Consider the following 15,720-nt stretch of genomic DNA (forward strand, 5'->3'; position numbering starts at 1 on the left):
GTCTGGAGAGATTTGGCTGTGGGCAGGAGGGGCTGTGGGGCCTCACTGTGAGCCTCTGAGGGGCCCGGGTTTGTGCCCCCACCCCACCCTGAGAGGCTTCTGGCACACAAACAGGGACAGCTGAGAGGGACTTGTCCCAGCCCCGTCTGCTGCCTGGCACGCTCAGGCAGAGGGGAACTGGTCCAGGCTGACTGCCAGGTTGTGTGGCAGAGAGGTGCGGGGACGCTGTGCTCCAGGACGGTTTGGATGGACGGAGACAAGAGATCTCTGAAGGCTGCTCTGAGAATATCAGGTTTATTAGGGATGGTGAAAAGTCCTGCATGGAGCTGCCAGACGCAGCACGTGGCAGGGCCTGAGGGAGTGGGAGAGGGGAGAGACAAGGGGTAGAGAGAGACAAGAAGATGCTCCAGGAGAGGGTGGAAGTTCCAAGATGGGAGGAGTTCCAAGAGAAGAGGAGTTCCAAGAGAAGGGGAGTCCCAAGAGAGGGGAAATTCCAAGAGATGGGAAATTCCAAGAGGGCGTCTGGCTCCTCGGAGACCGCTTACCAGGGGGCTTCAAGGTGGGCTGGAACAAGACTTGGGCCAATGGGGTCACAGAGGCCTGATGCTTCAGGGGAGGGTTACAGGTGTGGGATGAGCCATACATTTTGGGAGGTGAGATAGAACAGTCTATTTGACTTTTGGTCCTATCTGTAGGCAAGGGCATTGTTCAACCCGTAGGGGGGATTATTTTCATCCTGGCTGTACTATTGTAAATCTTTTGCCAGGCAATCATATTTATTCATCTTCCCCAACATCGAAATTTTAAAAGCAGCAATGGTTTAGAGGATGTAATTGCTACTTCTCTAACTTCACTGGTGAAACTAACAGTCCATCAATTCACTCTTCCTATAAAGGAGAATGTACAAAAATTATTATTTACATGAACAGTGCATGAGAAGTCTAGAAGAAAAATGTAAACATTAGGAGGCGGAGAAATTTTTTAAAATAAATTTAAAGCATATAAAAGAGCAGGGTGATATTACACAGCCTTCCTGTGTTTTCAAAAACACCTGTCATATCACACAGCCTTTTGTCATGTCACACATACAGCTCTGTGATGTCATATTACCCCTGTGATGATACACAGCTCTCTGTGATGTCACACAGACATTTCTGTGATGTCACACAGCCCCTCTGATGTCAGACAGCACCTATGATTTCACACATCCCCTGTGATATCACACAGCTCTCTGTGATGTCACACAACCCCTGTGATGTCAAACTGTTGCACTAGGACACAAAGTAACTCACATATTCATATTAAGATTAAAAGAGTAAAAGGAAGTGGCTTTTAATTTTGATTTATGTAATACATGAAATTTTAAAAGTGGCAATGGATTGGAGGATGTAATTGCTACTTCTCTAACTTCTCTGGTTAAACTAACAGTCCAGCAATTCTCTCTTCTTATAAGGAAGAATGATTCCCTGGGGTCCAGCAGTGTCACAATAGACCCCAGGTTCCAGAAGGCCCTGCAGTGTCCTAATGGTCCCAATGATTCCATGGTGCCCCACAGTGTCACAATGGTCCCTTGGTTCCACGGTTCCTGTGCTGGTGCGTTCCCCCCTCCCCTTTCTCAGGCCACCCTGCCAGATGAGAAATGCTCGCTGGCCTCGGCCTTGGCCAGCAGCCCCTGGGCTCAGCTCCTCTGGAGCTCAGCACAAACACGCTCTGCTCCAGGCACTGCTGCTGCCCAGCCCGCTCCTGGCTGCTTTAGGAGCAGCCCTGGGAACTGTTTGTGTTCCCTCGGTGGCACAACATCCCTGTTCTCACCCTGCCAAAGAAAGCTGCTGATGCCAAGTGCGGCCAGGATGAAACATGGCTGGGACTGCAGCCCCTCTCTTGGGGCCCTACAAACAGCGCTCCAGAAGGAGCCCTTGGAGCTCTCCTGGGCCAGCGACTCCCTCTGAGTGGGGCCTCTCCGAGCCGGGAACTCTCCCGTTTGCTGCACTCGGGGATCCCCAACAACGAGGGAGCCTGGGCCGATCCCCCCACTCCTCCAGGCTCAACCCTTCCCCGCTGGGGAGATGCCAAAGCATCCTCAGGGAGCATTTCCCTGCCCTCAGGGGAATTTCTCACAGGTGCCTTGCACTGACTCTCTGTGTCTGTGTGCACACAGGAGTGCCTGTACTGGGGAAATGTGGCAGAAATGCTGATCCCTGACAGCTGAGCCAGTCAGGCCTGTAAGTGAGGTTAAATTATGAGGTCTAAGTTAAGTTAAATGCTTCTGGGAGTTGTTGTTTTGAGAAGTTGTTATGTTTAATATAAGCTATAGGCTGAGTTAAATACTGTCACATATTATTCCTCTGTTAAATTGCTAAGTTGTAGGTAAGAAGTTGGGTTAAATGCTGTTAAGCTCTTCTCTTTTGCTAAATTGTGACTGTGAAACTATCATTTAAGGTTTAGATGTAAGTTAAGTCCTGTTAAGTTGGAGCTCTGTTAAGCTTTTAGGCCATATTCCTTTTATCCTTGCCCTCACTGCCCTTTTGTCACACACACACAAACACACACACAGACACACACACACACACACACACACACACAGTTCTCAGTTCATTTCTGGTGTGATTGCCTGGATTTTGTTTGGTTTTGTTGTTGCTTTGTTTCCTTGCTGTGCCTAAAGTGTCTAGTCAGGAGCAGAGTGACTCTTGCCAAGGAACTTTGTGCTGCTGTCACTTAATGTTAAATCTGGTTTTTGCTGGGGATTTTTTCAGCTCTCCCAAGCCCTCGTTGGTCACAGGGCGAAGGAGCCCTGGCCCAGGCTCTGGCCCTGAGGGACACGGGGACAATGCCGGGGGGTCCCTGTCCCCCTGTCCCACCCCCACAGCCCCGGTCCCCGTCCCCGTGTCAGGCTCTGGGGTCGATCTCGTGGAACATCCTCTGGGGGAGGCTGCAGCGCCGGGGGCGGGGGGACCCGGGGGGACAGGGGACCCCGCTGTGCACGAGCAGCGTTGGACTTCTCTGGGGGAACTGGGGGGGGGAATGGGGCAGAGTGACCTCCCCAGTGACCTCACACAGCCCCTGTGATGTCACACAGCCCCTGTGATGTCACACAGCCCCTGTGACATCACACATCCCCTGTGATGTCACACAGCTCTCTGTGATGTCACACAGCCCCTGTGATGTCAAACTGTTGCACTAGGACACAAAATACCTCGCACACTCATATTAAGATTAAAAGAGTAAAAGGACGTAACTTTTTTTTTTTAATTTCTATAATATATGAAATTTACAAAGTGGCACTGGATTGGAGGATTAAATTGCTACTTCTCTAACTTATTCTCCCTTCTTATAAAGAAAAATGCACAACAATTATTATTTACATGAACAGTGCATGAAAACTCTAGAAGAAATATGTAAATCTTCGGAGGCAACGAAAACTTAAAAGAAATTTAAAGCATTTAAAACAGCAGGGTGATATTACACAGCCTTCCTGTGATGTCACATGGACATTTCTGTGATGTCACACAACTTCCTGCAATGTCACACAGATCTCTGCAATGTCACATGGACATTTCTGTGACATCACACTGACATCTCTGTGATGTGACACTGACCCTGTGAGGTCACACAGCTGTTTGTGATGTCACCCAGGAATTTCTGTGTTGTCACACAGACATCTCTGTGATGTCACACGGACTTCTCTTTGATGTCACACAGCCCATTCGATGTCACTCTGTTCTACTAGGACACAAAATAATTCACTCACCCTTACTAAGATTAAACGATTAAGAGGAAGTAACTTTTACTTTGATATTTGTAGTATATGAAATTCTAAAAGCGGCAATGGATTGGAGGATGAAATTGCTACTTCTCTAACTTCACTGGTTAAAATAACAGTCCATCAATTCTCTCTTCCTATAAAGAAAAATGTACAATGATTATTATTTACATGAACAGTGCAGAAGAACTCTAATAGAAATATGTAAACACTAGGAGGCAAAGAAAACTTTCAAAAGAAGTTTAAAGCATTTAAAAGAGCAGGGTGATATTACACAGCCTTCCTGTGATGTCACACACCCCTATGACATCACAGAGCCTCCAGTGATGTCACATGGGCATTTCTGTGATATCACACTGACTTCTCTGTGATGTCACACAGGCCCTGTGATGTCACATAGCTTTTTGTGATGCCACACAGACATCTCTGTGACATCACACAGACATCTCTGTGATATCACACAGATCTCTGTGATGTCACACAGACATCTCTGTGATGTCGCACCAACACCTCTGTGAGGTCACACAGTTCTCTGTGATGTCATACAACCTCCTGTGATGTCACGCAGACATATCTCTGATGTCACAATGCCTCCTGAGATGTCACACAGCCTCTGAGATGTCTCACAGCCCCTGTGATGTCCCACAGGCATTTATATGATATCACACAACCTCCTGTGATGTCACCCAGGCATCTCTGTGATGTCATAATGACCCTGTGATGTCACACAGCTCTCAGTGATGTTGCACAGTCATTTCTGTGATGTCATACTCTCTCTGTGATTTCACACACCCCTCTGTGATGTCACACATACATCTCTGTGATGTCACACTGCCCCTATGATGTCATAGAGCCAACTCTATGATGTCACCCTGTGATGCCATAAAGCAGTGCTGTGATGTCACAGAAGACTCCATGATGTCACAGTCACCCTGGAATGTCACAGTCTGTTCTGTGATGTCACAGCCTGCTCTATGATGTTACACAGCCACCTGGTGATGTCACAACCCTGTCTCCCATGCCACAGAGCCACCCTCGATGATGGCAGAGCCTGGTCTATTGAATCACACCATATGCTGTGACATCACAGCCAGCTCTGTCATGTCACAATTGCCTCAGTAATGTCACAAAACCCTCAAGAACTCAGTTACATTGAAACACTGAAGTTTCTTGTACTTTGAAAATATCCGTGTCATGGAAACAACTGAGACAGTGTCCCCAGGTTCCAGTCAGAGCAGAACACTGGAGGCACTGATGACAGCTGGGGACAATCAAGGGAAAGGTGTCTCTGGTGCTGAGCAAACCTGGATGTGTTTCAGGAGTGCAAAGGGCCCAGGCCTGAGCCCCAGCCCCTGGCAAGGCAGATCCTGTCCCTCCCTCATTGCTCAGGGCTCTTCCTGGGATGGGCACTGGGGTGTGGGGATGTGCAGTGCCAAGGGCAGGACCATGGGGCGGCCCCTGCCAGGCTGCTGAGCAGGGACAAGGAGGCACTGAGGCCCCAGGGCTGCAAGGGTCACTTGTCCCCTCGTGGCCTCAGGCCCAGGGCCAGCAGCCATGGCCAAAGGGCTGCACAGGTTGGCTCTGTCAGGGCCTTGCAGCTGCTGCACATCCCTGAGCCCTCTGCAGCCCAGGCTGTCCCACGGTGTCCCTGCCCTGCGCCTCTGTCCCTGCAGGCTGTTGTCATCCCCCTTCACATGAGTCTTTTCTTTCTCTGGCTGTTCTCTGCCATGTCAAAGGATCCACCACCTCTGGAACCACCCTTCAGTCCCTCCCAGGGCTCTCCTCAGCTGTCCTCAGCCTCCACCCCACTGAGCACAGAGCTCCTGTGTCCTTCTAGAGTGGTCAAGTGCATGAAGCCAAGAGAACCCGGACAAGAGGGACAGTTCTTTTCTACAGGAAGGAAACCACAGGGCCCCAGGGTTTTGAAAGCACATGAGAAGCAGTCACCAGAGGCCAAGGCAGGCCAGACCTGTCTGTCCTTGCAGCTTTTGTCTGAAAGCAGCCTTTAGATATATGGGGAGCTGTTGCAGAATTTCTGAGAGAAAGAGGGCATGATTTATGTCTGGATTAAGAAGTGAGCTACCCCTCAGACTAGGCCCCTGATAAGTGGCCTTGGTGGGGCCTAGGAGCCTTTGATGCAGTAGGAATTTAATTGTGGCACAGTTTAGAAATTATGTTAAGGTAACTACAACGTAATGAGCTATCTGAGTGTGAATTAGGGTAGAGTTGCAGTGTGAAAAGCCTGACCACCTTAAGGCAAAGGTAAACAATGTTAACTTGCCAATGAGAGTGCCTTTGTAAACTGTAAACTGTATGGAAGTGTATATAAACCACCATCTTCTCACTAATAAAGGGAGAACGTAGCTTTAACCATATTGGTTCGACCAATGTTCGTCCTGTCCAGCTTTCCTGTCTTATGAATACCCTGGCTTTGGGGAGTTTTGGGGGTGGAATTCCATTTCAGCCGTGGCTCCTGGAGTGGAATGACAGTTCTCCACAGGAAGGAAAGGGTGCAGTCCCAGTGTTTCAAAGGTTGATTAGAGGCAGCCCCAAGCAGGCCAGGGCCAGCCAGGCCTGTTGTCAGGTCCAAGGAAGGAATCCTTAGACAGACAGAATTTGGGAGGCCAAACCCCACTGTTTTTTATAGGCATCTGGACGAGAAGGACATTTCTGTTCCACAGGACGGAAAGTATGGAGCCCCAGTGTTTCAAAGGCAGATGAGAGCTGTTCCAAGGGAACTTGGACAGTCCTGGCAACTTCTGCCTGGGAGCTATCCTTGCATATAAGGAATTTTGGAGGTGGATTCTCAATTTTGCCATGGATGCCTGGATGTAAAATATGTTTTTTTTTCCATGGGAAGAGAAGCGCAAGCCCCCAGTGTTGTAAAGGCAGATGAGATGTGGCCCTCAAAAGGCCAAGGCCAGCCAGAGCTGTCTCTCCTGGCAGGTTTTGTATGGGAATAATCCTTGGATATAATCAAATTTAGAGGAGGAATCCTAATTTCAGCCATGAACCCCTGGGGAGAAAGACAGTTCTTTCCCACAGGAAGGAAAGCATGAAACTCCAGGGGTTCAGGGGCTGATGAGAAGTGACCCACAGCATGCCAAGGTCAGCTGGACCAGTCAGGCAGCCCCCAGCAGGCCCATCCAACCAGACCTGTTCCATGTTCTTGGATCCTTGGGGCCCTGCAGCATCACAATGGCCCCTTGGTTCCATCAGGCCCTGTAGGATCACAACAGATTTTTGGTTCCATGAAGCCCAGTGATATCACAATGGCCTCCTTGGCTCCACAGTGGCACAATGGCCCTTGCTTCCATGAGGCCTTGCAGTGTCACTATGGTTTCCTTGTTTCCGTGGGACTGTGCAAAGCCACAATGGCCAATGGTTCCATGAGGTTGCAGAGTCTCAAAATGGCCCCTTGGTTCTATTGGGTTCTTCAGGATCACAGTGGCCCCTTGGTTCCACCAGGTGTGGATGTGTTACACTGGCCCCTTGCTTCCATGGGGACCCGCAGTGTCACAGTGGCCCCTTGATCCATGAAACCTTGCAGTGTCACAGTGGTTGCCTTGGTTCTGTGAGGCCCTGTGGTGTCACAATGGCCCCTGGGTTCCTTGGGGACTTGGAGTGTCAGAATGGTCTCATTGGTTCCATGGAGCCCCACAGTGTCACAATGGTCTCTTTTGGTTCCGCAGTGTCACACTGGCACCTTGGTTCCCTGAAGCCCTGAAGTACGGAATGGCCCCTTGGTTCCACTGGGCTTCACACTGTTCCACGAGTCCTCAGTGCCACGGAGCCCTGCAGTGTCACAGAGCTCTCCTGGGTTCCATGGTGTCACACAGGGTCACAAGGGCCGCTCAGTTCCACAAGGCCCCACAGTGTCACAAGGGCTCTTGCTCCCACGAGGCTGTGCCATGTCACAATGGTCTCATTGGTTCCACGAGGCCCTGCAGTTCCACAATGGCCCCTGAAGTGTCACAATAGTCTCAGCGGGTTCCCTGCTGGTTCACAATGGCTCCTTGGTTCTGTGATGCCCCGTTGTGTAACAATGGTGCCCTGGGTTCCACAGGCAGAATGGCTCCATGGTCTCATGGAGCCCCACAGCCCCTTATGGAGCCCCACAGTGTCACTGTGATCCTCTTGATTCCATGAGGCCCTGCTGTGCTACAATGGCCCCTTGGCTATACAAGGTCCTGCTGTCTCACAATGGCCCCTTGGCTCCAGTGGGTCCTGAAGTGTCAGAATGGTCTCCATGGTTCCATGAGGCCACACAATGTCACAATGGACTTTTGGTTCCATGAGCTTTCATACTGCCAACAGCAGTCTCCTTGGTTCCCCAGTGTCACAAGGGACCCTTAGTTCTGTGAAGTTCAGTAGCATAACATGGACACCCTGATTCCATGAGGTTGTGTAGTGTCACAATGATCTCCTTGGTTCTGCAGCCCTGCTGTGGCTGCTGTGTAACAATGGACCTGTGGTACCATGAGGTTCCACAGTGTCACCATGGTCCCTTTGGTTGCACAGGGCCTTGCTGTGCCACAATGGCCCCTTGGTTCCATGAGGTTTGGTACTGTCAACAATGATCTTCTTGGTTCTGCAGTGTCACAATGGACCCTTGGTTTCATGACACCCCAAAGTGCCATAATGGTCTCCACAGTTCCTTGAGGCCCCACAGTGTCACAGTGGATCCTTGGTTTGATGGGCCCTCCTAGTGTCATAATGATCCCTAAATTCCATGGAGCCACACAGTGTCAGTACCGTCCCCTTGGCTCCATGAGGCTCAGCAATGTCCCAGTGCTCTCCATGATTCCATGAGTCCCCACAGAGTCACAATGGTCCCCGGGTCTCACAGGCCCCACATTATCACAATGGTCCCTTGGAGAAGCCATGCTATGATCTGATCTTCCTGAGAGTCCTGGTGGAGGTGAGCCTGTTGGCCAGCGCTGCCTCGCTCAGCTGCCTCCCGGCTCTCTGCCCTCTCGCAGCCGCAGCTGCCTGGGACGGTGCCCACGCCCTGTGCTGCTGCCTGGTCCCCGCCCTGTGTGGTTCTGGGCTCCTGCTGGCCGGGTCGCCTGTCACTGCCCTGTGCCTTTCAGGTCCTCGAGTGCCTGGACTTGAGTAAATGTCGTGGCAGCGCTCTGGAGACCATGTCAAGGTACCTCTGGAGTGAATGCTGTCACAGGCATTACCTGGCGTTACGAGGCCTCGCGGTGCTCACCAAGGATCCTTGGATGGTGAGAAGGGGACAGTGGCTGAAGCTGCGCTGGGCAAAGCAGCCCCTTGGGCTGGCAGGGCTTCAGGAGCTGAGGCAGCTGCTCCCAGCTCTCCTGCCTCACCTGCCCAGTGCTTTGGGACAGGACTGCGGCCACTCTGTGATGCCACACTGACATCTCTGTGATGTCACACAGCTCTCTGTGACATCACATTGCAATCTCTGTGATGTCCCACTGACCCTGTGATGTCACACAGCTCTGTGATGTAACACTGACATCCTTGTGATATCACACAACCTCCATTGGATGTCACAGTGACATCTGTGTGATGTCACTCTGCCATCTCTGTGACATCACACAACATTCTGTGATGTCACATTGACCTCTCTGTGATGTCACTCAGCGCTCTGAGATGTTGCACTGACATCTCTGTGATGTCACACTGATGTCTCTGATGTCACAAAACTCTCTATGATGTCACACTGACCCTGTGATGTTACTAAGCTTTTTGTGATGTCACATAACATCTTTGTGAAGTCACACAGACATCTTTGTGATGTCACACAACCTCCTGTGATGTCACGCAGACATATATATGATGTCACACGGACATCTATGTGATGTCACACTGACCCTGTGAGGTCAGAAATCTTTTTGTGATGTCAGACAGACATCTCTGTGATGTCACAGATCTCTCTGTGATGTCACACAGCCGCCTTTGATATCACACTGACATCTCTGTGATGTCATACCGTTCTCTGTGCCATCACACAGGTCTCTGTGATGTCACACAGCTCTCTGTGATGTCACATTGATGCCTCTGTGATGTCACTCAACTGAGATGTCACACTGACATCTCTTTGAAGTCACCCTGAAATCTCTGTGATGTCACACAGCACTCTGTGATGTCACATTGACATAACTGTGATGTCACATTGACATAACTGTGATGTCACAAAGCTCTCTGTGATGTCACAGAGACATCTCTGAGATGTCAAAAAGACATCTCCGTGATGTCACACTGACATCTCTGTGATGTCACAATGACATCTCTGTGATGTCACAAGGACAGCTCTGTGATGTCACAAAGCTCTCTGTGATATCACACTGACTCTGTGACGTCACACAGCTCTCTGTGGTGTCACATGGACATCTCTCTGACATCACAATGATATCCCTGTGATATCATACAATCTTGTCCAAGATTAAAAAAAAAAACGTTTTCCAATTCCCATCTGAGTAGGAGTTGCCTTGGGGCAGTTTTCCTTATCTGCTGTTAATGGCCCCATCAATGCCTGGCCACATGACTCAGAAATAACACTGTCCAGGAGGAGGAGGTAATTAAGGACACACCTTGTGACTCATAATAACTCATTGTGAGATGCTCTGCCCAAGGGGAGGAGCTAGGCATTCCCACCTGGATAAAAGTGGAGATTTCTAGACAGAGGAGAGCCTTTTCACAGGTTCTCTGAGAAAACACAGCAACTACATCTGCCATCCCAAGAGGACTGCAGCTGCTCCAATTCAAACTGCTACCAGCACGCTGGCCAGGTTGTATTCTGACTTTGTCAGTAGCCTTTCCCTTTGTATTATTGCATGTATTTTTCCCCTTTTCCCAATAAATTGTATTTCTGACTTGGAGTCTCTCACTGGTTTTGCTTTCAAACCAGATCAAATCTCCTGTGCTGTCACATGGACATCTCTGTGATGTCACACAGCTCCCTGTGATGTCACACTGACATCTCTGTGATGTCACATGGACATCTCTGTGGTGTCACACAACTCTCTGTGATGCCACATGAACATGTCTTTGATGTAACATAAACCGCCTGTGATGTCACCCAGACATCTCTGTGATGTTACACTGAACCTGTGAGGTCACATGGCTTTTTGTGATGTCACACAATCATCTCTGTGACTTCACATTGACATCTCTGTGATGTCACACTGACATCTTCGTGATGTCACACAACCTCCTGTAATGTCACAGAGACATCTCTGTGATGTCACACAGGTCTCTGTGATGTCATACGGACATCTTTGTGATGTCACACAACCTCCTTTGATGTCACACTGACATCTCGGTGATGTCACACAGCTTTCTGTCATGCCACACTGCTCTCTGTGATGGCACCTCAATGGCACAAACAATGACATATCTGTGTGGACAAGCTGAAAAAACTAAAACAACGAAAAAGAACCTCTGAAATGAAACAAACAAGAAGTATCAAAAATTACTTTTATTACAAGTGATTTGCAGAAATTGGCCAGCAGTTTAATGTTTCTGAAACCATCCAGTCATCAGTCTCCTCACTGCAGCCTTGAGCTCCTGGTTCCTCAGGTTGTAGATGAGGGGGTTCAGGGCTGGAGGAACCACCGAGTGCAGAACTGACACTGACAGATCCAGGGATGGGGAGAAGATGGAGGGGGGCTTCAGGTAGGCAAATGTGGCAGTGCTGACCAACAGAGAGACCACGGCCAGGTGAGGGAGGCAGGTGGAAAAGGCTTTGTGCCATCCCTGCTCAGAGGGGATCCTCAGCACAGCCCTGAAGATCTGCACATAGGAGAAAACAATGAACACAAAACATCCAAATCCTAAACAGGCACCAACTGCAATGAGCCCAAGTTCCCTGAGATAAGATTTGGAGCAGGAGAGCTTGAGGATCTCTGGGATTTCACAGAAGAACTGGCCCAGGGCATTGCCATGGCACAGGGGCAGGGAAAATGTATTGGCTGTGTGCATCAGAGCATTGAGAAAGGCACTGGCCCAGGCAGCTGCTGCCATGTGGGCACAAGCTCTGCTGCCCAGGAGGGTCCCGTAGTGCAGGGGTTTGCAGATGGACACATAGCGGTCATAGCACATGATGGTCAGGAGGGAAAACTCTGATCCAAGGAAGAACAGAAAGAAAAAGAGCTGTGCAGCACATCCCGTGTAGGAGATGTTCCTGGTGTCCCAGAGGGAATTGTGCAGGGCTTTGGGGACAGTGGTGCAGATGGAGCCCAGGTGGCTGAGGGCCAGGTTGAGCAGGAAGAAGAACATGGGCGTGTGCAGGTGGTGGCCGCAGGCTACGGCGCTGATGATGAGGCCGGGGCCCAGGAGGGCAGCCAGGGAGATGCCCAGGAAGAGGCAGAAGTGGAGGAGCTGCAGCTGCCGCGTGTCTGCCAGTGCCAGCAGGAGGAAGGGGCTGATGGAGCTGCTGTTGGACATTTGCTGTGGCTGCACATGGGCACCTGTTCATGGAGAAAGGACAGGGACAAGTCAGGAGAGGCTGCTTGGAGCCAAACCTTGGCCATTCCCTGCAGACTGTCCTGCTGCGACTCACCCACCTTTGTTCCTGCTCTGGGAAAACCTTCACCCAGGTCCCTGCCTGAGCTCCAGTTGTGCTGGCTGAGTGTGCCACGAGCAGCCAGGGCTGTGTGTGGGGGCTCTCGAGGAGCCATCCCTGCCCTGCTGCCCTGGGTTTGTGGCCATGTTGCAGAGGAACAAGTCTGGATATTCAGGAGTTGTCAGGGGAATCACTCCCAATGCAGAAAGGCTTGGTACCATCTGCACTCACATTTCTAAAGGAAACAGATTGCAGGAGTTGGTTTTAGGAATTGTTTTCTTACTCACACATCATTCCTGGCTCTCTGAGGTCAGAAATCCCCAGCATTCCTGCTGCACTCAGAGTTTGCCACTGAGAGCTGTGAGGGGAAAAGGATTCCCTGTGGCCGAGGGAAGGTGAGGGGCTGGATGGGTTTGTTCCCCCAGCACTGCTGTGCTCAGCCCCCTCTGCTTCCCTGAGCATCTCCCTGGGCCTGGACATCCCCTCCTGAGAGGTGCCTTGTCCCTGCCAGCGCTCACAGAGCCCATCCCACCCTGTGTGCCCTCGGCCCGGCCCTACAGAAACCTGCCTGTGTGCAGGGCCCTGGCTGGGGCAGGCTCTGTGTGCAGCTGGGCAAGGGCAGCTCAGGAGAGCCCTGCTGGGCCCTGCAGAGGTGATGCTGCTGCTGCCCAGGGCTGAGGAGTGGCTGAAGGCCCTTTGGGAGGCTCCCAGCAGAGACACTGACCACCCAAAGTCACAGTTCTGGAGTCTCTGTAAATGTTCAAACATTCCTTTGATGATCCCGTGTGTCCCTTTCAACTCAGAATGTTCTGTCATTCTGGGATTACAATTCCTGTTCTGCTTCTCTCATCCCTCTGTTGTCTATAATCAAAAGAGAAAAAAGAATCCTTGCAACAGTGTTAGAACAGTAAAGCAAAAACGAGACCTTTATTGGAAGCTTCCTGGTGTCCCAGTGGGCATGGGGCACACCAACCTCTGATTTCAACAATTAATTAAGGTTAATTAAATAGATTATTTAACAGGAAAATCCAATATGAGATTCAGCTGCACCAGTTACATAAACTTGGGTCAGCCCCTGGGCGTATGCACAAAGGCTTTTTGCATGTTTTTTTTAGGACTGGTCACATTCTGGTCAAAAACCAAAATGTTCACCTTGTATGTCCTCTTCCTAATAATAAGACTATACAGTATTTCAGGAATGTATTTAGACAGTTTATTGTTCTAAAATCAAAGATAAAGGTAAGGAAATGTACTAGAGTAAAAGATGACAGTTATATAAGTATATAATAGTATTTTAATAGAGTCAATTAGGGTTTAATAGTTAAGTAAGGATAATTATTTTAAAACTATATAATAGTAATTTATAGAGCTATGGTCAGCTGAAAAATATATGAAAAGCAAAAATCTTTTTCTCAGCAACCACATCTTTCACCCCGTGCTCCAAGCAGGAAATTGAAAACACTTCCAGCAAAGCTCCTGACCTTTACAGCAATCCCAGGCTTCCCTTCTTTGGGAAGTGTCCTCTGGAGCTGTGCCCAGGCTGGTCTGGAGCTGGGAGCAGCCCTGCCCCAGCCAGCCCCTCTCAGCAGCAGCACCTGCCCTGCTCAGGGTGGCTCCTTCCCCCCACAGCTCCTGGCCAGCGCTGGGAGCAGCTCCAGGGCCGGCTGAGAGCTGTCCCTGGCAGGCAGCAGAGTCCCTGGCCCAGCACAGCGCCCTGGGCTGCAGGACCCTGCTCTGCAGGACAGCCCTGGGCACCCCTGGCTGCTCTGCACAGGAGATGAGCAGAGAATGCACTCACAGGCTCTGTGGGCATTGGCATGTTCCAGCTTTAGGAGATCTCTCCAGGAGCTGCAGCTGCATTGTCCTGCAGCCAGAGGTTCCTGTGCCAAGGGCTGGCAGTGATTCTGCCCCAGGCACTTCTCAGCCCCTTCCCAGCCCTGACTAATTGAAGCTCTCTGTGCCTCTGTGCTGTGCCCGCACTGGCTGCAGGCAGTGCCCCAGCCCTGCTGGGCTGGGAGAAGAGCTGCTCAGCAAGAACAATGTGCTTTTGAAGCTCTGCTTGGTTACCAGGATCACCCTCTGTGCCAGGAGCCCGGCCCAGCTCAGCAGCACGGACACAGCACAAGGACTTTAATGACCCTCTGGAGCTTTGTGCTCAGGCCCTGAACATCAGGCCCTGAGAGGGAGCTGCAGAAACCTCTCCAGAACTCCAAGTCAGAATCCAGCTCCAAAGTTTCTCTGACTTTTAATGGGTCCCACTGAGGGACACGACTGAGAAAGTGGCCCCAGGCCCCAGGCAGAGCAGAGAACTGGAGGCACTGATGCCAGGTGGGGACAAAGAGAAGCCAAGTCTTGGTGCCCTGGGGCACAGCAGGGTCTGTGCCACCAAGGGCTGTGAGGAGACACCTTGTCCTGAGGCTCTGGGGCCTCCTGGCACAGCCCCAGCCAGGCTGGGCACTGTCAGCCCCTGGTCCTGCCCTCAGCATCCCCCCTGGCGCACATCCCAGTGGCCTCAAGGATCTGCTGGAAGGAGTCCCTGGGGAGCCTTGGTCAGGAATGGCCCTGGGGGCTCCTTCATGCTCCCAGGGACTGCAGGTTTTTGAAAGGACTTTGGCTTTTGCTTTTGCCTTGGAGTCTCTGAGAGCTTTGTGCAATCATGGCCTCCAATTATCTGCTGTAATTAGTCCCTGGAGAGGCTTTGTCAGGAGCAACACTCAGTGGAGCTCATTAATGCTTCAAGGTACTTCAGTTCTTTAAGGTACTTGGTGTTACCCTTTTGCTACAGACTCTGAGAGAGGTTTGTGCAATCATGGCCCCAATTATCTGCTTCAAAAGCACATTTCTCTTGCTGAGCAGCTCTTCTCCCAGCCCAGCAGGGCTGGGGCACTGCCTGCAGCCAGCGCGGGCACAGCACAGAGGCACAGAGAGCTTCAATTAGTCAGGGCTGGGAAGGGGCTGAGAAGTGCCTGGGGCAGAATCACTGCCAGCCCTTGGCACAGGAACCTCTGGCTGCAGGACAATGCAGCTGCAGCTCCTGGAGAGATCTCCTAAAGCTGGAACATGCCAATGCCCACAGACCCTGTGAGTGCATTCTCTGCTCATCTCCTGTGCAGAGCAGCCAGGGGTGCCCAGGGCTGTCCTGCAGAGCAGGGTCCTGCAGCCCAGGGCGCTGTGCTGGGCCAGGGACTCTGCTGCCTGCCAGGGACAGCTCTCAGCCGGCCCTGGAGCTGCTCCCAGCGCTGGCCAGGAGCTGTGGGGGGAAGGAGCCACCCTGAGCAGGGCAGGTGCTGCTGCTGAGAGGGGCTGGCTGGGGCAGGGCTGCTCCCAGCTCAGACCAGCCTGGGCACAGCTCTGGAGGGCACTTCCCAAAGAAGGGAAGCCTGGGATTGCTGTAAAGGTCAGGAGCTTTGCTGGAAGTGTTTTC

The 15,720-nt window shown here is 51.2% G+C and overlaps 1 protein-coding gene across 1 annotated transcript; it reads right to left on the reverse strand.

The window, feature by feature from the left end:
• Positions 1-11,245: 11,245 nt before the first annotated feature.
• Positions 11,246-11,833, reverse strand: LOC144247687 (olfactory receptor 14J1-like). Its single transcript, XM_077789104.1, has one exon. The coding sequence runs from the start codon at positions 11,831-11,833 to the stop codon at positions 11,246-11,248; it is 588 nt and encodes a 195-aa protein (XP_077645230.1).
• Positions 11,834-15,720: the final 3,887 nt, after the last annotated feature.

Source organism: Lonchura striata, chromosome 31 (genome assembly GCF_046129695.1).
Source record: "Lonchura striata isolate bLonStr1 chromosome 31, bLonStr1.mat, whole genome shotgun sequence".
Lineage (NCBI taxonomy): Eukaryota > Metazoa > Chordata > Aves > Passeriformes > Estrildidae > Lonchura > Lonchura striata.

Excerpts from the sequence above, each read along its gene's own strand:
- LOC144247687 (XM_077789104.1), bottom strand. The coding sequence starts at position 11,833 with ATGTGCTATGACCGCTATGTGTCCATCTGCAAACCCCTGCACTACGGG.